We start from the raw sequence: 27,504 nt of genomic DNA on the forward strand, positions 1-27,504 counted from the left end.
CCCCTAATTGCACCAATCCCTAAACACTTTTACTACCCCTAAACACCACCCCTCCCTGAGCCCTACCCATAAATCCCACCCATCCAAGCTCTAAAGACTCCTTACTACCCCTAAATATCCCCCATCCCTGAGCCCAAAAAACTCCTTAGTATACGCCTAAACTCTACCTGCCTCTGAACCCTAAAAACCTGCCCGCCCACCACTACTTTTAAAAATGCATTATAAATGCAATGAGTTTTGACTTACCTCATACTACATTACCTTGAAGTGGTAAATGCATTGTAAATTTCGTCACTGTCTCACATTTTTAGCGGATGCATGGCAAGGTGTAGGCCCATTGTGCCTTGGTGGGCTGGTTCTAATACTTTGATGGTTTTAGCGCTGGACAGCTGTGATGGTTTAGTTGTGACCGGGATATGGTGCACTAGTACACTGGAAATAGTGATAACAGGTTGTGGTGATGTCATTGTATGGTGATACAGTGGTGGTTATAGGTTGTTTGGTGGTGTAGTTTTTGACAGCGACTGATGGATTCAAAGCAGTCTGCTATTGATGGTGGTGGCTCCAGGGCTATGCATGGTGGACCATACGAGGCAGTCGTCTGCGAGATGGATGTCAAGCTCTTAAAGCATCTCTACAGTTCGTGACAACTTTCAACAAGTACTGCAACCCTTTAGATGCCCACATACACAGACCTCTCTCTCCATTGGCTGTCTAACAGGATGAGCTTCGATGACTTCTGCCAGTACTTCACTGACCTGGTTGTCTGCCGAAGGATTAACACAAGCCTCCTAAGTATCCACAAGACCTGGGCGGAGGCCATGCTCTTTGGAGAGTGGATTCTAAACGAGAACCCCCTGAAGAATCGAAGCGGCGGGTGCAGCAACAACCGAGCAACCTTCTTGCAGAACCCGCAGGTCAGAACTTGGATTGTGTGCGATTGATGCCTAGTCATGTGCAGGTCTGACAATCGGTGGCCCTTCAGTGCTCAAACGTATTAATCTTTTGTAGAGCTCATCATGTCAATTTCAATAGCATTAGAAAGGGGAAAGCTGTTCTGGATCCCTGTTTACATTAAGAAGTGAGGATAGACACTCTAGGCCTCTAGGCCCATAGGAATGAATGGGAAGCTACTCCTTAATTGAGAATCGCAATTCGCAATTAAGGAATATGTAGGAATCGCCATCTTTTTTAGCGATTCCTACATGCATAAGGAATTGCGATTCCTAAATAGTGATTTCTAAAAAATCGCTATTAAGGAATCGCAATTCCTTTTGTTGATGCATGTGCCCCCAAGAGCTTAGAAAGTTATGCCTTGATGTATTTTGCAGAAACTGGAAGATCAGACCCCTTTTTTATGTACGAGTAGGAGGGGATAGGAGATGTTTGCAATGCAGGAATCAACAATCATGCCAGAGAAAAGGGATTCCTTTAGACATGTATCCATGCTCCCTCTTTCAAATAAGTAAAACCCCCAGTGGGATGTGAAGATGGCTGTAGCACTGTTCCTGAAGTTGTCATTTACGTTGTAGTTTGGGGTTTGAATCTTACTTCTGACTTGCAATACTGTCTACTAAATGACCATCTCTTCCTCCAAGAGGGCCAGTGTGCTGCTTCTGAAACATAAGTGTAGTTTCACACGGACAGGGAAGTACCTAGTACAAATTAATCCTGTAACCCAAACATTATGCCTAATTTGGCATTAATCATGAGATCTTTCTTAAGGTCTTTGATAGAAGAACATATTGCACACCTACAGTGTAATGCATTCGTTTGAGTTCTACTATGCCATAATGAAGAACATTTTCACCAGCCAATTTTCATGGGAGTGATGCTGTGATAAAATAATCTTCCATTGCTTACATGATTAATTAAATGAAGTCATCCTCCAATGCCAGGACATCCTAGGGGCACCTCTCCACAAAGAAACCTATGTTTCTTTTACCAGAGCAAAGGCACTACTTTTGTCTTTACAGAAACGTATTTCAATGTAGGAGATGTGCATGGCAGCCACGTGGCCCACACCATAACCCTTCTGTAAATCCTTCTGTCTGAATATTTTCTTCAATTTTATTTTCCTTCTGGCACAGGTATTTTTTGCGTAATATTTGCCTGCAACCTGGATTGAATCAATACAGTCGAAGCCTAGCACTGTTATAGTTTCTGATTAGATGAGGATAGGAAGACATGTGGACTTTAGATAGAGGGCAAATTCTCCAGAATAAATGTTTTCATACATTGACATGAAAGAATGAATCCCCATAATCAAGCTATGAAGCCAGCACAGTGGCAGGGACTCCAGGCAGAGTGATGGAATATAGCAGTAATGCAAACATACATACCAAGAGTTATAACAGTGTTTTGTAGGCAATCCACCTTATTGGAACGTTTGCCCTGCAGCTAATGACTTTGTTGGGCACTGACCCCCCACTCCACACAGTACCCTCTGCTTGGCATCATTTTAGAAATGAATCCCCTAATGAAAGTGAGCATAATGCCCTCATATTCACAATGATATGCAAAGATATGATCTCTGTAAAGCACTTCTGAAGGGCTACAAACTCTATATGGAGTCATCAACTAGATAATGTTTTTGTTTAAATTCTTTAAACAGGCATTTGGGTGAGCATGCTTGCAGTTGATTTTATTTCTAATGTTAGTGAATGTAAAGCTTTACTTTCCTGCTCACAATTTCAATGGTTTTTATTTTGCAAAATGCCACACATTACATTGCATGTAACAGAACCTGGTTTAATCGTGAAATCTATAATAAGCAGTGTTGTATTAGAAGGATGAGTCAGACTCTTAAATATGCTCTTGAGGAATTGTATGCTGAGCGACTGAGGTAATGCCAGCAACTTAAAAGATAAATATAAGAAGAAAAACTTAAAAAGAAAGAACTGAATCATTATAACAGCTGCACCTGAGAAGAATGATTACAAAATGTTCTGGCATTTAATTGTTAATGGCATTATTCCTGTTTGGGGTGTAAGGTAAACTACAGATGTGGCTGTGGATAACTAACAGCTATACCTGGAGCACTTATCTAATGGAAGAGTGACTATTCTGGTATTCTGAATTCTGTGGCCACTCCTGATTAATGGACTCCTTTTTCAAAAGACCAAGTTAGTGGCCTTACTTCCAGTAGTAAAGTGTCAACGTCAATGTGCCCAGATGGTTTGTCACCCAACTCTTTAAAGGCCTACCAAAAAGATTGGTCCCAAATGTTAGACTTTGTATTTCAATATGCACTTGGAAGTTGTCTGAACCTTCATGACTTTTGGAAAGCTACATTGGCCCCAGTAGTGTGTGTATTTATCAAGCATTGGCAAAGCCAGTAGGGTTGACATTAGCTGCCAGCATTTTAGCTTTGTCAATGCCAGTTTTTGGCATTTTTTTAATTGTATTGTTGAATGAGGTGCCAGGCACTCAACAAAATAGAAGAATGGCCAAAACCAAAATAATATGTGATCTCAAAAAGAAAACATTGCCGCAGTAGTCCCTGGCGCTGAAGAGTACTACGTTGTGTGCTGATGTGCTCCATGTGCAGCAGCAGAATGTCGTCACTCGCATTGAAGTTTGGCAGTGCCTGAATTGGGCTCACCCTTTGCCCCATACTTTATGTTGTAGTGGGCAGAAGAAAATGCGAATGACACAACAGACCAATATATAAAGATGGATGACGGAAAAGCACTATAAGTTTATTAAATATATCTAATTTTTGTGAAATCAAATGGTCCTGGCTAACCCCAGACCTAAAAAATAGTCCTGCAGACTTGTGGCTACAGGATACTAGCAATGGTTAATCTGCCAGCAAAAATGTTCTCAAGAATTCCATCTGGGCTCATGTTACATATAGGGCACACATGAATAGGGCACACTCATTTGCGCCACTGCACATCTTTAAGCAGGTGCACCCGGTGCAAACAGGGACAGTGCGCCCTAATTCAATGAATACGCTGCCCTCAGGGCAGCTTAAACTTGCACTGAACTGGAGGCAGAGCATTCTGTGAAATACGGAGCGACTGCCTCAAAGCTGCTCCATGTTTCTCTGTGCAGTGACAACTCACCTGAACTTTAAAGAGGGGTCACAGACCTCCCTGCAGGGAAGTGCAGTGAGTGACGTCCCTTGCCCGCAGGGGGATGTTTAGGGGATCCGTGGGAACCCCCTTTTACCCATCAAGATGGCTGCCCTCATGGATGCAGAGACAGTGTAACACCTTATTTGTGGCGCAGTGCCCCTGTCCTGAGGCCATGTTTGCTTCTGCACCCATGTCGGAAATGCAGCACTGACTCAGAGGCAACCTGATTCCATCATTAGCATGGGGCCACACCCAGTGCACATGAGGGGACGCCCTCTCAGGACACTACATGTGCATTAGTGCTATCAGTAGTGCAGAAGGATGCTGCGCAAGCATCTGCAGCCCCTTCTGTGTTACCAAAGTGCCCCATGGGGGTAAAAAGGGGGCGAACGCACCCCTTGCGGCCCCAGGGCACTATGTGTAAAAGGCTCCATATGATTTAAATCATAGTATCTCTGTGTGCGAAGTGTGGTACCCAACTCAGGTCACTTTCCTTAAAGAGATGTCCACTCATCTTCACCACCTGGTGTGTTGGCGTAGCACTCATAGAAAGTAAGTCTCTTCCCTTGGGTGTGGCACCTTTGCACTGTTTACATTTCCTTCTCCAAAGCCTTGATGAGCATCCGATGCCCTCTGTTATTGGGAGAAAACTCTGAGATTTGGAACTCTGCCACCCTTTGTTAAGAAAATTATGTCATCTTCATACTAGCATGAGCTATCTGGGACAACAAGTTTGGCCAATTGTCATAGAACTGTGACTGGATTGGGTGCTGTGAAAGGCTATGCTTTAGCACCCATAGTGTTTAATATCTTCATGAGTGACCTGGAACCTCTTTAAACAGCTGTGAATCCGCCTTTCCCTGCCAAATGGCCTCCTAACATTAGGCCAATGGTTTTTAAGTCATCAAAACATAAATTGGATTGCTGTAGTCGCTAAATATGTTAAAATGCCTCCATGAATGGATAACAGGTAAATCTGATTATAGTTTTTGGTTCCACTAACCTTCTGGTTTCTTTTTATTACTATTTACCAGACTTGTGGTGAAGCAAGTCTATGGATCTCTTGACCGCAAGCATATATGGGGTAAAGCAATGATGGCTAAATTAAAAGTCGATTATCGGCAGTTCTTGCTAGCCTTCATCTTAAGTTCAGGGGCTCTTCTGTGCACTCCGGTTTGTGCATATGAGAGGAAATGTCTTCTGATATGACCTATGGGCAGCTTTAGCTGAACTTGCCTCAAGCCACTGTGGACAAAATAGAAATTGAGGTACAGAGAAAATTACTTCTGGTTTGGTCATTAACTCCTATGGAGCTCATCAGACGGGAGTTTGCATGAGTTGCACCTGGTCAATTGCCTTGACCTTGTCTCTGTGGTGGGTACTTCAATTAAGTACAGCAGCATGGAACACTTTGTCTACAAGGTTGTGGATGAGTTGGGTACAAGTGCCATTGAGAATAATAAACACTCCTTTTATTTCCACTTTAAATGGCTTGAGAGTTTTAACCCCTTGGGCGCGGCCGCAATTCTGCGGCTGTGCGGCGTGTTTCGAAGTGGGCGGGTTCATGACGGCCCCCAGCCGTCATCAGCACACGCCCACCGCGTTGCATGACGGCCCGGGGCCGTCCTCAGCATAGAAGGGGTTAATATATTGACCAATTTTCAAAACATATCAGTAAGTATAGATCAGTTTAAAGCAAGAGTAAGGTGCGCGTGCACCACATCACTCTCATAGCAACTCTTCATCTCATTGGGAGAAGACGCTTGTTTCATTGTTTTTACTCCTAATATAATGGCCTATCCTTAATGGGAAATGTTGATCAATTGAGCTATCTAAATAAGCTTCTGAAGTGAGTGTGATGATGAGTAGTTCATCTGCCATTCTATGGACATATTCTGATGATCTGGCCACAGTTTTGAGCAGATATTACAATAATGCTGAGAACATTGCCTATTGCAGTTAAAGCCAGAACTATATGAAAAGCATTTATATCTATTAGGCAAGGTCTTGATTATGTTTTTAGATGAGTTGGTTGTATTGTTTTGCTAAGCTTTATTGTAATGTTAATGGGTTTTAGATGGTTAGATTGTTCTATAAGGTCAAGCAGTGGTGTGGAACCTCTTAAGTATGGGCAGTCTCCTATTCCTCTTTCCTGCTTTCTAATCTTAATTTTAGCAGGCGAAATGACTGCGTGCTGGAGAAGAAAAGTTACTTAACTGTAACCACAGTTCTCCAACACTGTTAACTTTATTAGATTCAAATGCAACCCTTTATTCTCCCTGGAACAAGTATTTTCCTTATTTCTTCATTTGTGTAATGAGAATCTGATGGTCAGTGCTTAATTTTATCCAGGGGGGGGGGGGAGGAGGAGAGGCACCAGCACTTATTAATGGGGACCGCCCCTTATTTTCCTGCATTAGACATTTCCTGATTTCAAGAGAGAGAAACACACACAGATGAGAAAGTTGGAGGAAGAGAGACTGAAAAACCATTGCAAAGGGACAAAGCAGGAGCCTGGAAGAGTACAATAAAGGGGCAGGGGGTGGCTGGTTGTGGATTAAAGAGGCATGAGGTGGATTCCAGACTACGAGTCTTGGTATTCGGCACACCACCTTTATTTGCACCGGCTGCGGGCTTCCGAGCAGACCTTCGGGCACCGGCACTCAATCTTTTACAAATTAAGCACTGATGGTGGCCCATCAGGGAGTGGGATTTTACCATTAGTGCTTCATTGAAACAGAGTACTGGGAGTCTTAGTCTGATAATAATTTCAGCTTGCAAATACATAGAAGATGCCTAGCCTTGAGAGTATTTCTTAATGGTAAGAAACATTTTTATTTTGTGTGTAGTAGCTCCTGTTGGCTGTGTCCAGCTGGCAGCACCCACTTTCAATCCCAGATTAAGCTAGGTTTAAAGACTGTGGTGCGTGAGAAAATACTGAATTTGTGGGAATTAATGTGTATGGAGAGTAGGCTGCACTCACTATCTGCACTCTTTGCAAGTTAATAGAAATGTTCTGGTCTAATCTCTACATACTCACCGCACTTTGGACCAGCAGGAATTTGCAGAGTTGCGTGACCTATCACTTCTCCCTTCAAGATACACAGGCAGGGCTAGATTCTGTAAAACTCAGAAGAACTTTTCTCTCTTTTTCTCAGTTTGCTTTTGATATCTCCCTGGAGCACGACTCTGCGCTGATCTGTCTCCAGCAAGACGACAAGAGAGCCCAACGCAAGTCTGGATCAGGTGGAAACCTGGCCATGGGCTTCGATCTCTTCCAAGTAAGTGTTGGTAAATGGATGGGAGTATATGTGATTGACATGGAGCAAAAAAATGCAAATTTGTTTGGAAAAAATTGACATTTTTTGTATGGTTTGTGTGCTTCATCCAGTACAAAATGTCATTCATAAACAACACAAGTCAGTGAGCAGTAATGATTTTTCCTTTGCTGGTCTCATAATCTCCTTCTTGGGTGTTCCTAAATGTTGGTAATTATGAGTTGGGAGCTGTGGTTCTCCAGGTACCAAAGTTGGGAATTCTGAAACTGGAGATGCTCTCTGGCCACTAGAAATCTGACTGGGTAGAGGCATTCCCGGAGTGACGTTTCCTGGATGTGCTTGGATCAAGTTTTCCTTAGAAAGCTTACATGGTTTGCAACACTCCCTTAGTTTAATAGAAGCTTTCACATATACAGAGCTCCCATGTCTTATCCTGTGGGAAACAGAAGCAGATGGCTGCTATGCTAGGTTAGGTGCCCTCTGACATCACAGTTTTAGACCAGAGAAGACATAAGTACCACCAATGCGTAGGCTGGATTATAACAAAAGCCCTTTGTTGAGGGCATTCCTGTCCCTCTTGCACATGGTTTCAATATCTGCTAACCTCCAAGTTTGTCTTTACTAGCACACCCAGCTCCACCAAGGGTTCCTTGGGTTATCGAGAGCTTTACAAATTGTGATGGGGCCAGTTGATCTTAGTTCAGAGGAAGACTAGGGCTTTACTTCGGTGTGGCTTGTTTGGAAACCCTAGTTTTTTCTTGAGATAGCAGGGAAAGTGACATGGCTTAAATGTGAGTTGAGCCTAACTATTGTTCATGCAAGGCTGTTGCAACCATTGGGACACAGATACAGATGCACACACGTGCCGTCTCTCTGCCTTATTCAGTGGATCCCTTTTATGGCTAATTAATTCCGTTTCAGTCTAGAAAGGAGGATTATATTTGAGATCTGTTGCCTAGACAAGTAAGTGGAGTGGGGTGGCTCACTGGTCAAAGGCGGCAGACCCGGGAGTAGAGGACGGCCCGGGACCAGGGTTCAATTCCCGACGCGGCAGGGTCGTGGACCAGGGTCAGCGGACTCGATAATTCTCACCTCGGTGCCCACTCTAACCAGGGATCACACTCAGCAACTCTGGGCATTAGCTTGCCTCATCTCCACAACGGCCCCCCACATACGCCGGGGATGCCTGGTTTCACCTTGGAGATACCCAGTAGGGACCATCTCACAGGGAAAGCCAGGACGGATTCCCCAGCGGTCTATTCACGCCAGGATACTCCGGTAGTAATTGAGCGCGTTATAAAACAGCATGTAACATAACATAACATAATAGAGTGGAGGTATGTTAACAGGTTGGCCCAGTGGCGAGAGAGGTTTCTGATGAGAATCACAGAATGATAATAGTTCTACAGCCAGTATTGGTTAGGTAATAAAAGTTAACGTCATTGGTATCTCTTGGAGAACAGAATAAAGACTGATTGGCCTAATAACACAAAGTGATGTATTTGCTTTGTGACGGCTAATAGTATCGCTGTGATGTCTTAATGGGAGATGTGGGAATGTCAACAGACATTCCCACATCTTCCCATAGAGGTGAAGGTAGGATAGCTTTACAGTCTCTAGATTTTGCTTGCTGTTCACATAGGAAATCGAGGAACACCTTACTGCAGTTCAATATCATCACTGTCTTTATAGAGATCTATAGATACTCTGGGGAGGGAGGTAGATGCGTATAGTGGGCAGATCTATCCACTGTCTAAGCCTTTGTTGTTCAATTTTGAGCAGACTCTGTGTGATGTGATGAGACTCTGGCGAGGGTAATATGATGGAGCCGTGTTGTCTGTTTCTCAAGGTGGAGCAAAACCGGAAGTACCGGATGCACACGGTCCAGAGTAAAGTGGCTAGCTCCACCTACATCAACTCGCGCAGCATCGTTCACCGAGCGGAACTGCCGCAGGGGAAGTACGTCATCATCCCCACCACCTTCCAGCCTGGGATAACCGGAAACTTCCTGATTCGGCTCTTCACGGACAAGTCGTCTCACCTGAGGTAGAGCACAAGTGCTGAGTAGGGCCTGTCCACCTCCATGAAGGATAGGAGGGAGCTGTGTTTAGGTAATTAGTCTGCTCTCCTGGGTGACCGCCCTAGGCGTCCAGTCTGGCATCCTTGAGGAGGAGGCAGAGAGCCTGTCCCCCTAGGTATTGCTCTGTATGAACTTGTCAGACAGGGCTCCTAGGTATGGCCTTCTATAAAGCTATAAGTGATGATTCATGGATATGACTTTAGGGTAGCTATCAAAAAGGGCTCATTGACAAGGTACCCGTCAGTCAGCACTCCTGGTTATTGTGTTTAATCCCGCTGTCGATCAGAGCTCCTAGGCATAGCCCTGTAAGTACTTGTCAGTCAGGACTCCGAGGTATGGCCTTCCATGGAGCTATTAAGGCAGGATTCATTCATATGGCTCTGTTTGTAGGGCATCTTTGAAACAGGACCCTAGGCATGGTTTATGTATGTACCTGTCAATCAGTACCCATAGTTATCATTCTTTGTCCTGCTGTCAATCAGAGCTCCTAGGTATAGCCCTGTAAGTACTTGTCAGTCAGGACTCCTAGGTATGGCACTGCATGCATCTGTTAGTCAGGAATCCTAGGTGTGGCACTGCAGGCACCTGTTAGTCAGGAATCCTAGGTGTGGCACTGCAGGCACCTGGTAGACAGAACCCCTAGATGTGACACTGCGTGCTCCTGTTAGTTAGGGCACCTATATGTGGTATTGCATGCACCTGGTAGACAGGACTCCTAGGTATGGCACTGCATGCATCTGTTAGTCAGGAATCCTAGGGGTGATGCTGGATGCACCTGGTAGACAGGACTCCTGGGTATGCTATTGCATGCACCTGGTATGCAGTGCCACGAACCCTAGCTGTGGCACTGCATGTACCTGTTAGTCAGGAATCCTAGGTGTGATGCTGCATGCACCTGTTAGTCGGAAATCTCAGTTGTGACATTGCATGTACCTGTGATCCAGGACTCCTAGGTATGGGTATGGTATGGTATGGTACTCCTAGGTATGGGAGTGCCACGAACCCTAGATGTGGCACTGCATGCACCTGTTAGTCAAGGTATCTTTATGTGGCATTGAATACACCTGTTAGTCAGGAATCCTGGGTGTGGCACTGGATGCACCTGTTAGCCAGGGAGCCTACATGTGGCACTGCATGCACGTTCGTCAGAAATCCTAGGTGTGGCACTGCATGCACCTGTCAGTCCGGGCTCCTAGGCCTGGCAACTGCATGCACCTGTCAGTCCGGACTCCTAGGCCTGGCACTGCATGCAACTGTCAGTCTGGAATCCTAGGCCTGGCACTGCAAGCACCTGTCAGTCCGGACTCAGTCCGAACTCCTAGGCCTGGCACGGCATGCACCTGTCAGTCCGGACTCCTAGGACTGGCACTGCAAGCACCAGTCAGTCCGGACTCCTAAGCCTGGCACTGCAAGCACCTGTCAGTCCGGACTCCTAAGCCTGGCACTGCAAGCACCAGTCAGTCCGGACTCCTAGGCCTGGCACTGCAAGCACCTGTCAGTCCGGACTCCTAAGCCTGGCACTGCAAGCACCTGTCAGTCCGGACTCCTAGGCCTGGCACTGCATGCACCTGTCAGTCCGCACTCCTAGGCCTGGCACTGCATGAACCTGTCAGTCCGGACTCCTAGGCCTGGCACTGCAAGCACCTGTCAGTCAGGACTCCTAGGCCTGGCACTGCAAGCACCGGTCAGTCCGGACTCCTAGGCATGGCACTGCAAGCACCTGTCAGTCCGGACTCAGTCCGGACTCCTAAGCCTGGCACTGCAAGCACCTTTCAGTCCGGACTCAGTCCGAACTCCTAGGCCTGGCATGGCATGCACCTGTCAGTCCGGACTCCTAAGCCTGGCACTGCAAGCACCTGTCAGTCCGGACTCCTAAGCCTGGCACTGCAAGCACCTGTCAGTCCGGACTCCTAGGCCTGGCACTGCATGCACCTGTCAGTCCGCACTCCTAGGCCTGGCACTGCATGAACCTGTCAGTCCGGACTCCTAGGCCTGGCACTGCAAGCACCTGTCAGTCAGGACTCCTAGGCCTGGCACTGCAAGCACCGGTCAGTCCGGACTCCTAGGCATGGCACTGCAAGCACCTGTCAGTCCGGACTCCTAGGCCTGGCACTGCTAGCACCTGTCAGTCTGGACTCCTAGGCCTGGCACTGCATGCACCTGTCAGTCTGGACTCCTAGGCCTGGCACTGCAAGCACCTTTCAGTCCGGACTCAGTCCGAACTCCTAGGCCTGGCATGGCATGCACCTGTCAGTCCGGACTCCTAGGACTGGCACTGCAAGCACCTGTCAGTCCGGACTCCTAAGCCTGGCACTGCAAGCACCTGTCAGTCCGGACTCCTAGGCCTGGCACTGCATTCACCTGTCAGTCTGGACTCCTAGGCCTGGCACTGCAAGCACCTGTCAGTCCGGACCCAGTCCGAACTCCTAGGCCTGGCATGGCATGCACCTGTCAGTCCGGACTCCTAGGACTGGCAGTGCAAGCACCTGTCAGTCCGGACTCCTAGGCCTGGCACTGCAAGCACCTGTCAGTCAGACTCCTAGGCCTGGCACTGCAAGCACCGGTCAGTCCGGACTCCTGGGCATGGCACTGCAAGCACCTGTCAGTCCGGACTCCTAGGCCTGGCACTGCATGAACCTCTCAGTCCGGACTCTTAGTCCTGGCACTGCAAGCACCTGTCAGCCCGGACTCCTAGGCCTGGCACTGCAAGCACCTGTCAGTCGGGACTCCTAGGCCTGGCACTGCAAGCACCTGTCAGTCTGGACTCCTGGATAGTTGGGTTGTCATGACTCCTTGTTTCTAAGTGTGCACCATTTTGCAGACCGTGGACTGTTGACAAGGACTGGTAGCGCTGAAAGCTGGGACTTGTAGGTTCTAGGTATGGAGCCATCAGTAAGGGCACGCACTTTCAGGATTTGGAGTTAGCAGTGCTTGGTTTGAAATGTAGATCTGTTCTTTCAGGTTGAAGCTGGCACTGAAATCTGTGACCTTTACTTCTGGGGGAGATCTGTACTTTAAGAGGGGCAGGGATATTGGTCTGCATTTGTGGGTTCTAGGTTGTCTAAGTGTTTAAGTGACTTATGAGACTAGGGCTGCATAATGCACGAATACACCCTTCTAGGTCCGCTTCTGTCTCTGCAGGAAACGGATGACCACTTTCCTAGTGAAAGACGGGAACTATCATTTCCTGGTTTAGAGTTGCCCTTCTCAGGGGTGGTTACAGACAGGCGTCACTAGGAGCCAGGACCTTTGGGTTCTAGGTATACATGTGGCTTGAGCCTTATGCCTTTGGACTGGAACACAGGAAGTAAGGAAGCATCAGGTCTAGGTTTGGGATTGTCTTTAGGGGAGCACAGGACCTTCGCAGTCAGTAACCAGCACAATGTTCCCCTCCCTCGCGCAGGGCGTCTATTGGGGATGCATGACGTTACAACGCATACTTTTACCACGCATGCCTTTACAACGCGGTTTTTACATCGCAAACCTTTACAACGCATAGCGCTTTGGGGTGCTGGATAGTGAAAAGTTTAATTTACTATTCCAACTCCAGTCCCCGTGGACACTAGGGAAGGTGTTGGATAGTAAATTAAACTTATTCCCTATCCTAGAGCGCCCCCCAGTGCAATGTGTTGTAATGGTTTGCGTTGTAATGGTAGTGCGTTGTAAAAGTTTTGTTGTAAAGGTTGTTCACCGTCTATTGGTTCCCGCCCAATAATGGTCTCTGATGTTCTTCTTCCTTTGTCAGAGAGATGAATAAAGACCTGCCAACGCCATCTTTCTGGAAACGGATCGTGGGATACCCGGTTATGGTCACCTCCATCAGTGTGTACAGTGCTGCAGGACTGGCCCTGCCAGGCTCTGCCAAAGGTAATTATGTGCCATTATCAGTCAGCAGGGTGCACACAAACTCACACACATAGCATGCCTTCAGGACCAGCTCCCTACCGGGAAAGTGGAAAGAAACAATGATGAAAGGTTCACTGTCATTTTGTTTTCAACCGCCCAGATCAGAGTGGGCGTGGCTGCAACATAAATTTGCATATGTTCTTTCAGAAGTCTATTGGTTTTTTTCTCATTCTTAAATGAATATACTAATGTAGTATTGTGATAATAGTCATTAACATGACTCTAACTGCAATCCTGTGTATTCTTCCTGAAAGAAGTCACACTAGCATTCTTAGGTAATTCCAGGCACTTGCAGTGACAGCCGGTTTGTTGACCGCCCACTCTGCCCCTTCGCTCTTACCTGCACCAGCCATCACTGGGCATTTGTATATAGGGAAGTTTGCTCGTTTCTAAATGCAACAGCTGTGTTAGTAAAGATGGTGCTTTTGAGGTGATCATCTCTAGTTGGAGGAATGATGAATAGGTGAAGGCTAATGACCCAGGACTGAGCAATAAAAAGAGTTCCCTGAAATTGGCAGTGGAAGGATGCAACTCATCCAATCAATACATTGTGAGACTGAAACACTCCAGGGCGAGGCAAACAATAGAATATGGATAACAGCCATCAAATGCCCAACACAGGCATGAGAGAAACAACAAAGCATCCAGTCATGACCCAAATATGTTAAAATATTGGAAATGAAAGATCTGCAGCAGACAGCTAAAGCAGTCTGTAGCAAGGCCTAAAACAGGTACTGCAGGGTGTTAGAGTTAGGATTCGAGATCGAATATGTTAACCCCTTCGACACTCATGACGAGCTCGTCATGAGTTGCGCCTGTCGTACGCTCATGACGAGCTGAGCTCGTCATGTAACGCGGGTTTTTAAAAAAACTCAGCGCACAGCGGGAAAATGGCCCGTGCGCATGAGGTTAAAAGGTTAAGGATGGGATACCAAAAAAGTCTTTCAATTATGGTCTAGTAAGCGATAGCTGGTAGGCTCGGGGTAGGGATGGGCATAGGGAGATGTCAAGGCAGGTCATAAATGAGGTTTGGAGTTAGAGTAAGAAGTCGGAATAGGTAGTGAAGGGGTTAATTTCAGGGTACTTCACTGCACGCAGGAAGCAGGAAGATGCTCAGGATCAGTGGATGAGAGCACCTTTAAGAGGTCATCCTATTGGAAATAGAGCGCTACACAATCGCCGCTAACTTAAGGTTGATTGACAGGATTGCAGGTGGTGGATGTCAGGGGTTACCTTGAGGTAATAAACATCAGGGTTTAGGAGATTACACAGCATGGGGGAAACGCAAGTCCTGAAGGTTGAGGCCAGAGTTGGTGTGCCTGCACCACAGGAGACGGTCGTGAACTCTCTCTTCCGCCCTGATGGGGTGAAGGGAGTTGGTGGGTCGTGCCACAGAGCATGACAGAGTGCTCATGTGGAGTGAGCTCAGGGGAGTGATTGCTGACCCTCAGCACCAGGACTCTTCCATACCTGTATTCCAGGCAGTGTGAGGTCAGGGGTCACAGAATCCCGTTTCTCCCACCAGTTGTCTCGGTTTGAAGGTTCTGGCTGGCACCACAGATGTTCGGATGGTCTGAGGGTGGCGGGAAACACAACTCAGTACAATACTATCTGAAGCCGCCTTACCAGACCCCTTAAAGGGACTGCCTTAGCAGTTGTTAGCAGAGGTCACTTGTGTTTTAAAACAACACTGTGAGAAAAGAACTTTGGGTTGTGAGGTACCTTCTAGCATACCTTCTGACGCTGTTAGTCAATAAAAGTTACTCTATTGTACAACTTTGATGTGTTGCTGACTAAACAAATGGGCAATGATTTAGGGAATAACTTTGTACAAAGATACAGTAGGATACCGTAACAAGACCATTTTATTGAGTACGTTGTATGGCTTTGGGCCAGATTGTCAAAAGTTTGTGGAAAACTAAGAAGCATGCTACCCTAGGAGTACGCCAATGTCTTCTGGAATCCTCGATGAATCCCGGTAGTGTTCGTGAAACCTACTACAGTCGTCTTTTCCCGGGAGCTCTTCCCAAAAGGTAGCCGTTTCTGCACTGTAGGAAGATCTTTATCTTCGTATAGGTGCTCCGAGTCCTCAACAAAGCCCTGTGTGCTCATTGCCACCTTTCCACGTTTACTCCTTCTTTTGCAGGGCAAATGTGTGCCAGTGTTGATTCTGTAAATCAGACCGCTGGGGTTCTTTTCATAAATGAATGTGTTAGCTCATCTGAGCAACATAATGAAACCTACCTGTGCTGACATACCTGTGGCTTAACTCTACAAAAAGCACTGAGTTAAAATGCTGTCGAGTGGGTATACTTGCTTGATTTGCTTACACACAGGGCTTTAAGTGGGAAAAAACTGGTGTTGCTCTAGAAGGGGCGTGGTAAATTTCCTGAAGGGGTGTGGCCTATCCTTGTAGGGGCGTGGTCTAAATCAAGATAACTAGCATTGTGTGCTTAAGGAAATCATGAAGTCGCATCCAGCAAAGGATAATAAAATAGGCAAAAAAGTATATTTATTAAGTATAAGCCCCTGTCACTCACAAACCAGACAGTCAATACACAACCAGGCAGATGCACACAAAAAGGTTGAACAGGAAAACAGCCACTTTCTAAAGGTGCTATTTCCAAACTTAGAATTTAAAAACCATCTTCACTAAAGGATGTGTTATTAAATTCTGAGTTCAGGGATACCATATTCCATATGTCTATCTTGCTGTTATGGGAAGATATGCAGGTAAACATGTAACACAGCATTCCACATGTTATCCTATGGGCAAGATGGCCTTTCAATAGTGAAAAACGAAATTGGCAGTATTTCACTATCAAGACATGTCACCCACACTAGTAACACCAAATAAAAACTGGGATGTCTGGTCACCCTACCTTTGACCTTTGAGACCCGAAAATAGAGCCCCCTAGAGCCCCCTTTTGAGGCCCCACCAAACAAATTGGGGGGGCTCACACCCCCCACCGAAAGCCCTGCTGACACAGTAATTGGCTGTCAGGCTGGTAAACCATCTCCAGGCAGTCACCAGGCTGCACCCGTCTAGGTGCGCCGGGGGAGGGGCGTGGGGGGGGGTGTTAGTGTGTGTGTGTGTGTGTGCCGTTTGAATGGTCGTGCACTTCTGTTGCTAGGCTAATTTGCACGTTCCTCCCCGGCAGCTCCAGACGTCTTTGCCAGGATCTCGTGCGAGGGGAAGCAGGTGAAGTCCCGGGTGTACCCAGCCTCCTCCAGCCCGGAGTTTGACCTGGGGGGCGTCTTCTACCGTAAGAAACCCCAGAACCCGGTGAAGATTGAGGTAAGCTGTGACCAGGGCCGGCTTTAGGGCAGCGGGACTGGTGCAGCCGCACTGGGCGCTGTCCTAGGAGGGGGGGGTGCTGATCTCAGGGAGGGGGTGCTGACCACATGGGGGCGCTGTGTTAAGCAATAAGGTATGATTTATTTTAAAGGAACCTGCGGCAGAGTTAGTTGTGCGTCCAGTTTTCAGCCAGACTTTAAAATGTCAAGATGACTCTTGTGAAAATGTTCCTGCTAAAAAGAGAAACCAGAGTTTGGTCTACTGGCAGTTTTGACTCCATAAAGAAGCAGAGGGTTAATCTGCCTGCTGCAAAGAACATATACTGTGCAGATCACAAATCTGTATTTTGTAGGGATAAGTGAGTGGATTACTGCTTTTGTCACAGAGATCCTTACGTTACAGCTGTACATAAGATGCATCCCTAATATAGAACAGCGACCTATGAACTGTAACCAAAGAGCTGCACGCAGACTGCAAAAAATAGAATAGGACCCCCCCCAGTCTTTCGTTATCGATTCCTAAATTTGCTAAAAAGTGAATCCTTACATTTTTTTAGTAGTCAGGCTTTACTAGTGCTTTAAGACAAGTGAAATGCATGGGAGAGAGGGGCTTTGGAGAGATGAGGGGCACTTTTGTGTGGTGCCCCTGAGGCAATCCGAGGAAACGTCATGGGGGGGGGGGAGCCAAAAATGATTGTCTCGTGGGGTGCCAACAACGTTAAAGCCACCCACAGACCCAATGCTGGAAACAACAGCACAGACTCGAACCCTGACACACACGAACTGCAAGGTGACTCAATGACTCCGTTCCACCAAGGGCGGAGCGCCCCAGACCAGGGTTTTCATTTTACGCCCACATGCATTCTGGGAATTGTGTCCTGGTTCAAGTTAGTTGTTCCAATTGAACTAACACACTTGAAAACCACTATCTTAAAAAGGAAAAGCCAGAATCATTGCTCTCTGTCACATAGTCATTTAACTAGCAGCTGCCTGCCCCCCCCCCCCCCCCCGTTCAGTTTGAGGGTCCAGAGCCTGGTTTTGATGTGTGATGTTGAAGTGTGCTTCATGCCTCTTGGCACTGTAGCCAAAACAGCAAGATCCGCCCAAAGGACGCACAGAGGAGAGATGGAGAGAGCATTGATCTATGGAAAGAGAGGGATTCTGCGTGGAGATGAAGACAGTGGCGCTGGTTTGAGCGTTTTTACCAGGGCTGCTTTTGATACCCTGGTCCGATGCTGTATGAGGAAGAGCCTGTAAACCTGGCATTGGTTCGTGATTATAATCTGCTGATCATGGATGCTTCTGGAAGGAGAATGGACAGAGGAACTGGGTGGTGCACACAGGCCATTCCAAACCCAGGGAGGGACAGAATAGCAGAGAGGGAAATGTAATGGGAGTGGATTCTTTAAAAGTTTACATGAAGAATGGGAGGGGGAGGGGGAGTGTGTATGAGTGCGTGTGAGCCCACAGTGCATTAGTAAAAAGTGTGGCGGAGCCCTGTAGAACAGGTGTATTTGGTAGGTCAATAGGGGAGCTTTTAAGCCACCCCTGATATTGTGCATTGTTCAGTAGACCCTGAGGTGTCACCATTACTATGGTTATTGCTGCTCCAGGGAATGCCAGTGCTCCTAAAAGTATCTTTTGCCTTTCCTTCTTCTGTCCATCCGGAGATGATGTCTCTCCTCCCAGACTCCACCTACTTTCTGTTTTGAGATACACTCGAACAACTGAGGACAAGATTGATGTGTTGTGTCTCCAGTGACGTCACTTGTTTGATTCAGCATCTTCTACCGTGGTGCTGGAAGCACTTTGTGGGGGAGTATTTTGTTTGCACTAAGACTCCTACTATCAAGGCCATCCACTCAGATATCCTTGAGGAAGAAAAGTTTTAGCCACAGACTGACCAGCTGCCTCCCAAATAGGGACTTATTGAGCCAAATAAATGAAGTGTACCTTCAGACATTGAAGTCCTGATAAATTAAAAGCAAACTGGGCCCCCCGCTTCAGCCGAGGTCTCGCCCTCTTCTACCCTGCCTGTGGTGTCATGTTCTCAGTCTCTTTATAGGGACAGCAAATCTCTATAGTATCAACATCCACTATGGGTGACCATACCCCTGTTTCCACAGGCACTATTTACTTCTGTTTCACTACTTGTCCTTCCACTATCCTCTGAGTAAGAAATAGAAGGCCATTGAGGGTCGAAGAGTGCAGCAAGAAGTTAACCGGTGGATGTCTTCGGGTTTAAAGTGTCAATGGTGTGCAAGTGAGTGGCCAATAGAATACCCCCTGTTTGAACATTGGCCTGATGGGGCGGCGGGTGCAGGTCCAGTACTCATTTGTTTGCTTGCTCAAAGGAATTATGAAAATAACCTTACCAAATGCTGCCTTCCAGTCCTCAGTTCTCAATTAATTAGGCTTACTTTCCTTCCATGTCATTCATCCACCCACACCTTCTCTCCATCCTTTCTTCTTTCTCCATCCATCCTTTCTTCTCTCCACCCACCCTTTCTTTCACCATCCACCCTTTCTTCTTTCTCTCATCCATCTGACCGTTCATCATTATTTTAGTCCATTCTTAATTTTCTCCTTTGCTTGATCAGTAAATCCATTCATCCGTCATCAGTCCATTAACATTCCATGTGTCCATCACTCCATCCATCTTTCTGCCTCTCCATCCATTTCTCATCCATCTTCCCACCCATCCTCCTCTCATCCATCTTCCCACCCATCCTCCTCTCATCCATCTTCCCACCCATCCTCCTCTCATCCATCTTCCCACCCATCCTCCTCTCATCCATCTTCCCATCCATCCTCCTCTCATTCATAATTCTGTCCCTCCATCCTCCTCTCATCCATTCTTCTGTCCCTCCATCCTCCTCTCATCCATCCTTCTGTCCCTCCATCCTCCTCTCAACCATTAGTCTGTCCCTCCATCCTCCTCTCATCCATCCTTCTGTCCCTCCATCCTCCTCTCATCCATCTTCCCATCCATCCTCCTCTCATCCATCTTCCCATCTATCCTCCTCTCATCCATCTTCCCACCCATCCTCCTCTCATCCATCTTCCCATCCATCCTCCTCTCATCCATTCTTCTGTCCCTCCATCCTCTTCTCATCCATTCTTCTGTCCCTCCATCCTCCGCTCATCCATCTTCCCATCCATCTTCCCATCCATCCTCCTCTCATCCATCTTCCCATCCATCTTCCCATCCATCCTCCTCTCATCCATCTTCCCATCTATCCTCCTCTCATCCATCTTCCCACCCATCCTCCTCTCATCCATCTTCCCATCCATCCTCCTCTCATCCATTCTTCTGTCCCTCCATCCTCTTCTCATCCATTCTTCTGTCCCTCCATCCTCCGCTCATCCATCTTCCCATCCATCTTCCCATCCATCCTCCTCTCATCCATCTTCCCATCCATCTTCCCATCCATCCTCCTCTCATCCATCTTCCCATCTATCCTCCTCTCATCCATCTTCCCACCCATCCTCCTCTCATCCATCTTCCCATCCATCCTCCTCTCATCCATTCTTCTGTCCCTCCATCCTCTTCTCATCCATTCTTCTGTCCCTCCATCCTCCGCTCATCCATCTTCCCATCCATCTTCCCATCCATCCTCCTCTCATCCATCTTCCCATCCATCTTCCCATCCATCCTCCTCTCATCCATCTTCCCATCTATCCTCCTCTCATCCATCTTCCCACCCATCCTCCTCTCATCCATCTTCCCATCCATCCTCCTCTCATCCATTCTTCTGTCCCTCCATCCTCTTCTCATCCATTCTTCTGTCCCTCCATCCTCCGCTCATCCATCTTCCCATCCATCTTCCCATCCATCCTCCTCTCATCCATCTTCCCATCCATCTTCCCATCCATCCTCCTCTCATCCATCTTCTCATCTATCATCCATCTTCCTATCCATCCATCTTTCGTCTTGTGCTTTTCATTGCAGGTGTTTCGTTTCCCCACTCCAAGGCTTCATCATGGTAGTCCCTTGCAATGGTTTTTATTTGGGGGCAGTAAAGGCAAAGGAACAGTAAACCTCTTTTTAAACGGTTTATGCTACACACGCTCGCTAGTGGCACCCAACCCCCACTTAGGCTGCTAAAGTAGGGGCTTCCAGACCCCAGTTCCTGACGCCCCTGATGGTGTGACTTCGTCTACTACTGTTATTTCGTTGAATCGATGTCCAAGCTCCACAGGTGCCTTGAAACACCGTACAGATGATATGTTCAAAACACATAAGAGTATCTGTCTCTCAGGCGCGGCCGGTACAGGTAAGAGCGGCGAGACAGGGGAGGGGAAGTCGACATACGACGAGATAGGGAAAATAAAATCAATAAGTAAATAAAACCACTTACCTTGCGCTCGCGGCATCCCGGAGTCCGGTAAGTGGTTTTATTGACTTATATATTTTATTTTCCCAGTCCTTTTGTATGTCGACTCCACCCCTGCCCACCGCTCTTACCTGTACTGGCCGCGCCTGCTGCCTTACTGAGCGATGTTCAAGCCCCGGGGGTGCTTCGGAAGTCTGACTTGTGATCAGTCGTTGTCTCTCCTGTCCAATCAGCTGGCTTCCTCTGTCTGGTCGGAAGGGGTGAGCAGAGGAAGAGCTCATCACACAGCACTGATGCAGATTCAGGGCAGACATTGAGAGACCCCCCTTCCTCTGGTGAATTACCTCAGGATTCTAAAATCAAAAAACCTAAGTTTAATGATCTGTGGGAGTTTATATTATTGACACCCATGTAACACTTATTCATGATTATCTGAAATCATAGATATTACCCAGAAGTACTTGTAGTTCATTTTCTGTCGTGATACTCGGCCACTGTATAGTAGATTCGCGCAATGTTCCTGTAGAGACTGTAACAAAAACAAAAGAGCTTATGTGTCAATATTTGCATTAGAAGTGATGTCAAGGTCCTCAATAAAGTATGCTAAAAAAATTATCCGTGAGAGAACAAAACAAACCGAACATCTGGAAGGATGGAAGTAAGTAATAAAAGGTAAGGTTATAGGCTGTGGTAAGAGTGAATTTTCAGCATGTGCTACTGTAGATCTCATGGTGTGCACATTCCTGCCACCTGGTGTTGGTCTCAGAGCATAACAAGTTGTTTGCCTTCCAAGGAGGAGTTTCAGTTTTGAGGGGACTTGTAACACCTCTCCTGAGACCCACAATGCACCAGGATGCAGACTCCACCTCAGATTTTATTTCACACCATTGAAGTAAGATGTCTCTTCACTGCGCACTGAAGACACGTTTCTATTCCAGAAGACTGGGGCACCAATATCGTCAACTCACGGAATACGTTTCATGGTAATGGACCAGACTTTTGGACAAGCCTGATGCATTTTATACAATAGCGACTTATTTGGGGGAAAGGAATGGAGAATGCACCGTTTAAATTTTACCCTCTTCCATTAACTTACAGTGGTCAGGCCAGCCTCAGATCTACTACCTCTGTTTTCTGAGGGACCACAAAGAACGTGCAGGTTTGACGTAGAGCGCCCTCCATTCTAAGAAGGCCCTTAAGCTTTGATGTGACGGAAGGTGGGCACATTGCTCTAAGAAGCAGCACCAAGAATCTACCAAGTTGCCTTCTTCCAGTGTCACCATTATCTTCGGTGTCAGCTGCTGATGAAAGAAGTGGTCTGCAGTTGCCCAGAATCCCAACAAGAACTAAGACCCATGTGGAGTGGTGTGGCTCACTGGTTAGAGGCGGCAGACCCGGAAGCAGAGAACGGCCCGGGACCAGGGTTCAATTCCCGACGTGGCAGGGTTGTGGACCAGGGTCAGCGGACTCGATAATTCTCGCCTCGGTGCCTACTCTAACCAGGGAGCACACTCGGCAACTCTGGGCATTAGCTTGCCTCATCTCTACAACGGCCCCCACATTCGCCGGGGATGCCTGGTTTCACCTTGGAGATACCCATTAGGGACCATCTCACAGGGATAGCCAGGACGGGTTCCCCAGCGGTCTACAGCACCAAGATGCCTCAGGGCAGCAGTGCGCTTTACAAGACACATACATTACATTACATTACATATGTCCCACCAAGATTTAAACTCCTGATTCTCCAGGGCCTTCAACAAAACCTCAGGACCTGGGCTGCATCTCACGTTTTAGACACTGATGCCAAGGACCTGGAAACCCACAGCTTTGACTGGACACTGTCCATCTGCACTCCAAGTAACTTATTTATTTATTTATTTATTTTTTGCATTTGTATGGCGCTCAGCTACCCAACAAGGGTTTCCCCGGCACCTTTGACATTAAGTTGGTCAAAGGAAAATGCTGAGTTGGTTGTTCCAACTTCCACTCATGATGGACCTCTAAAGGAGCCTTGGCTAGGAATGACCCTGGGAGCGCCACGCCTGGCTGGAAGAACGTCCTTCAGCACCACCCACTGAAGTCGAGATTGTTCAACGTCGAGGAATTGCCTTGATGCCCGAGGACTGTCATAACCAGGACACCAAACCTCTTAGACAAATGGGAGCTGACCAGCTTTTGGCATCCAAAGCAATCCTCGAATCCGGGCACATTACAATCACTAGAGCACAACAGTGGACTGCATGATAATAGCCGGAGCACGATCTTATATATCCTTACTGTCCCTAGCCCTCCTCCCACCACGCGGTCATCCCACAATAAATGAAAGTCAACTTTTGCGGAGGATGTTCAGTTGAACTTGGGGCCTATCCTGTCCTTAAGAAGCAGAGCGTAGATGTTCCTTGTGCACCACAAATGTCACCTTCACCCTCCATTCATGTGGACTCTGACCTGGATGCAGATCCACTGTCCTAGTATCTGGACCCAGGGCCAACCAATCAGCAGCACGACACTTGACAGGATTACAGCGGGGTTCATCAGGATGAATAGGCTTTGAAGCCCTGCCCTCTGAAGGCTTCTCTGCCTGATGCCAACTCTGCTTATAACCCAGTAGGATGCAAAGCACCATAATATATCCTTGCATACTGATGAGGAAGAGGAAGATGTCCTCATTGATGCATTCTCTAAACCTGAGCACTGCATTACACGGTTGTATGACGTTACAACGCATGCTTTTACCACGCATGCTGTTACAACACAGGTTTTACTACGCATACCATTTCAACGCATAGCGCTTTAAGGTGCTGGATAGGGAATCGTTTAATTTACTATTCCAACTCCAGTCCCTGTGGACACTAGGGAAGGTGTTGGATAGTAAATTAAATCTATTCCCTATCCTAGAGAGCCCCCCAGCGCAATATGTTGTAATGGTTTTCGTTGTAAAACCTGCGTTGTAATAGCACTGCGTGGTAAAAGTTGCGTTGTAAAGGATGTTTCCCGCATTACACAGTTCCTGCTTGTGCTCGCACACTTGCTCAAGAATGTAAGGATCTGGGTAAAGGTAGAGTAGGTATTACAGGGTTGAGGAAGTTTAAGCCCTTGCCCGTGACCCTTTCCTCATACGCAGGCAGGTACAACCTAAGTCTCTTGTGTTGCACGTGGCATGTGACCAGGTATGTTAGATCTCAATGGGAGGAGTTGGAAGTATTTAGTAAACATCCCTCGGAGGCACACAAAAGAGAGAGAAGGGGATCCCGCAGGCGTAAAACTCTTCTCTGGTGCCAACATCTGGTGTGCCTTTGGTTGGAGAGAAGGAGAATGATCCTACAACAAAATGTAACTTAGCCTAGTGCTCCAAAAACCCTTCCACTCAAACTCTTTGTCCCCTCTTGCGGTTAGAGCATAAGCCCCTTAGCATGTTTCTCAGTCCCCTGCTTTGGAAGTTTCCGTTCGCCCTTTTAATTGGAAGTGCAGTACGCTTATGTTTATTAATCAATTCTTCCACCGGTGCAGGGTGGGGAGGTACTTCTAAGGCATTGCTGGCATTCATGGTTCAGTCTGTGACTCCATAGGACATCCCTGGTCCAGCCCTCCAAATTCTTTTAGGAGTGGCCTAAAGATAGCATGAGCTCTCATGCCAGCCTCTTCTAATTAAAAAATCATAATTTAAAATAAATGCTTATATTAGTGCCTAGAGGGGTCTTTGATCCGCTGTCTTCATCCATTGGTCTCCCTAAGTGTCATTTACATTGTGCCTACACCCACCACGACACACAGCACGGGATAATTGGTTGTTACACTGTGAGGGGGCACCATTATGCCGATCACATATGGACATCCACCTAAAAAAAGAAAAGTGCACTACAGAGTCAAGGATGATGGACCAATGCTTCATATTGTCACTGCCTTTTTATTTCAATGTTTAATCCTTCTCCATTTTGTAGTTATCTTTGTGTGCTTGACTTTTTCACATTTACATTTTTATTGCAAGCATATGGGTGCCACGTTTACTTAGTGGTATGTTTTTTCTCCTCGTCATTGTCTTTGTTTTGATTTTGTGCCATGCCTATAATGGAAAAAAAATAAATAAATAACCATTGCACCAGCTTGCCAGACCGATTGTCCTTGCCACTGCTTGTCTGGTACTGTGTTCTCCCTCACCTATGTTGCATTATTATAAGATTTTGATGACTCTCAACAGTTCTTTGTTCTAGATTGCCTATGTTCTCTCTCTTTAGGCCTGTGATGTTCCTCACTGGTGTTTTGTTCTTCTGAACTATGTTCCTTGTGTGTTCTGTTGCTTTTGCTCTACTCCTGATGTTAACTTCTGGCTCTGGTTTCAGATCTGGGTGAAAGGTGTTATTCGCAACACCCTCTTGGGCTCCACCAAGGTGACGGCTGATACGGAAGCGATGGATAAGAGTGAGGTGCTGCGGTTAGACCCTGCGGTACCTGGAGCATCTGCTGGTTCTATCGCTGTCCGCATCTCGTCCAGTCGAGAACTCGTTGCGCTCTGATACCTGTCGGCGTGAACGCCCATCCTCGTGGCCAGGTCCTTGTGGATGCTAAACACTGGAATCGCAGAATATCTCTTCAGCATTCATGGCCACTAACAGTGGTGAATTGACTGGTCAGACATGTCTTACTCCAAGGAGTTGGAAAGTTTTATCTTTGTTTACATAGAACAACCAAAGACATCACCGGTGTGGGACACTGGCAACCCCAATTGTTCTGCTGCGGACCCAGGACAACTGCATGCATGGCGCAGGAAGTGGAATCGGTGTCATATTTTTAAGGTTTGTTGTCCAAAAAACTCTGCTTCACCAGGACATTTTACTCTTATATCAGCTAAGTTTGCGCTGAGTTGAACCGATAGTGTGCACCTTCAGTTGAACCTCAGATCATGTTGGCATCAACGCTGTTGGAACACGGAGACCCAACAAAAGCAAAAAAACAAAAAGAGAACATGTCTGAACTTAAGTCCCCCTTTACCATCCTCTATGTGGCACCTGCTAGCTGCCAGTGAGATCTCAGCAGCACCTTCAAACCTTCACCTCACCTGGATGGCAAGGTGACCTCGTGAATGTAGACACCTGGCAGATTGAAGACATGTCTCATTAGTGATCTTCTGTTAATGCTTATAAGTTTCCCCTGTTATCTGCTGAATGCAAAACCTTTTTTTCTGGAGGGCTGAATGGACACGTGATCAGAATGCCACATTCCCTGATTTTCGCTCTTGTTGTTTGTGGGAGGGAATGTCGCGGGAACCATAAAGTGATAATTTTTTTGACTGAAGTGACATGAAGAGGAAGGGGGCGATGGAAACAGTAGATGGTGACATGTGGGCAGGCTTCCTTTCTTCTGCTGCCCTGCAATCCTTAAATCTTGATCTATCCTTTTTAATGAACCCGGCCTTCCCGAATCTATCAGCAAGCAGCGACTCCTCCAGCGCGACTACCTTTCCCTTCCGCATTGCTGGTTGTTTCTGATGAATGGTTCATTGGAGAGGGGCCAATCATCGACAAAGCCAAACGTTGCCTAGAAGTCGCTGTATTTCTATTTGCTTTTTATGAAAAGCCCACATAGAAAGACTGCTGCTATGCAAGTCTCCCTTGGAATGTCAGAAAACTAGCTAGAGTTCCCAACCTTCTAAAAGATTGCTTAAACATCTGGCAAACTACTAAAGTGGAGGTAATTTGGAATGTCCGAAGGATGCAGTGTACCCTGAAAATGTTCCCATTGGAGCATGATTTTTAGGGAATTCATAATTTTGTAGGTTTGAGGGATGTTGTCCTGAGTCAGAGAGTGCACTTGGACCTTCTGTGCCAAACATCCGAAATGCATTTTTATATCATGAATAATTTCTCCATGTAGATCACCCAATTGTTGCAAGCACACACGTTTACATCGTAGTTCTACGTTCAAACTAAAAATCGGAGCTCTTTCTGTTTAACTTTTAAAATGTTCTGGAGAAATTAATGAACAAGATCCAATTGCTGCTTTTTGATATTTCACAAATGTTTTTAACAATGATCTTAATAAAGCTAAATGCCTCTGCATCTTTTCTGTGTGTCTGAATAAAATGAAATTCCTCCAGGCTTTGTCAATAGAGCCAACATCTCCGAGGCTAGAAACTGTAGGTGCCAAAACGAATGTTTAGGAACCACCAATTTTCAGGTGAGTGGAATTCAAAACACAACTACAAGAGCACAAGCAGTTTGACCAGATTCTGGAGGGGCGGGAGGCTGTTCTGCTGCCCCTTGTTGATTCCTTTGCTCCAGATCAAACCGGTGTGAAACTGGTCCCAGATATCCAGATGCTTGGGAAACCACCACTTCAGGGATTTCCTCTACGTCTCAGGATGGTAGGTTCCTTGCTGATTCACTGGACTCTGAATCGATCAATCAGGTGTTTGTAAAGCACGACTACTCTCCTTTGAGGTTCTCGAGATGCTGGGGGCGTGGGGGGGGGGTTAGGGGGGGAGCCACTGGTCCCTCTGGTTTGGGAGGATCATTCGAAGACCCAGG

The 27,504-nt window shown here is 46.8% G+C and overlaps 1 protein-coding gene across 2 annotated transcripts in view; it reads left to right on the forward strand.

The window, feature by feature from the left end:
* LOC147678424 (calpain-5-like) overlaps positions 1 to 27,037 on the forward strand; it is a 122,955-nt gene extending 95,918 nt beyond the window's left edge. For both annotated transcript variants that reach the window (XM_086946021.1, XM_086946022.1), the window contains exons 8-13: positions 722 to 917; positions 7,241 to 7,363; positions 9,210 to 9,406; positions 13,186 to 13,307; positions 16,508 to 16,644; positions 25,321 to 27,037. In XM_086946021.1, coding sequence (XP_086802147.1) covers positions 722 to 917; positions 7,241 to 7,363; positions 9,210 to 9,406; positions 13,186 to 13,307; positions 16,508 to 16,644; positions 25,321 to 25,494 — 949 coding nt within the window. In that variant the 3' untranslated portion in view covers positions 25,495 to 27,037. The remainder of the gene's footprint in view (positions 1 to 721; positions 918 to 7,240; positions 7,364 to 9,209; positions 9,407 to 13,185; positions 13,308 to 16,507; positions 16,645 to 25,320) is intronic.
* The last annotated feature ends 467 nt before the right edge of the window (positions 27,038 to 27,504 follow it).

The sequence above is a fragment of the Lissotriton vulgaris genome, chromosome 12, assembly GCF_964263255.1.
Source record: "Lissotriton vulgaris chromosome 12, aLisVul1.2, whole genome shotgun sequence".
Classification (NCBI taxonomy): domain Eukaryota; kingdom Metazoa; phylum Chordata; class Amphibia; order Caudata; family Salamandridae; genus Lissotriton; species Lissotriton vulgaris.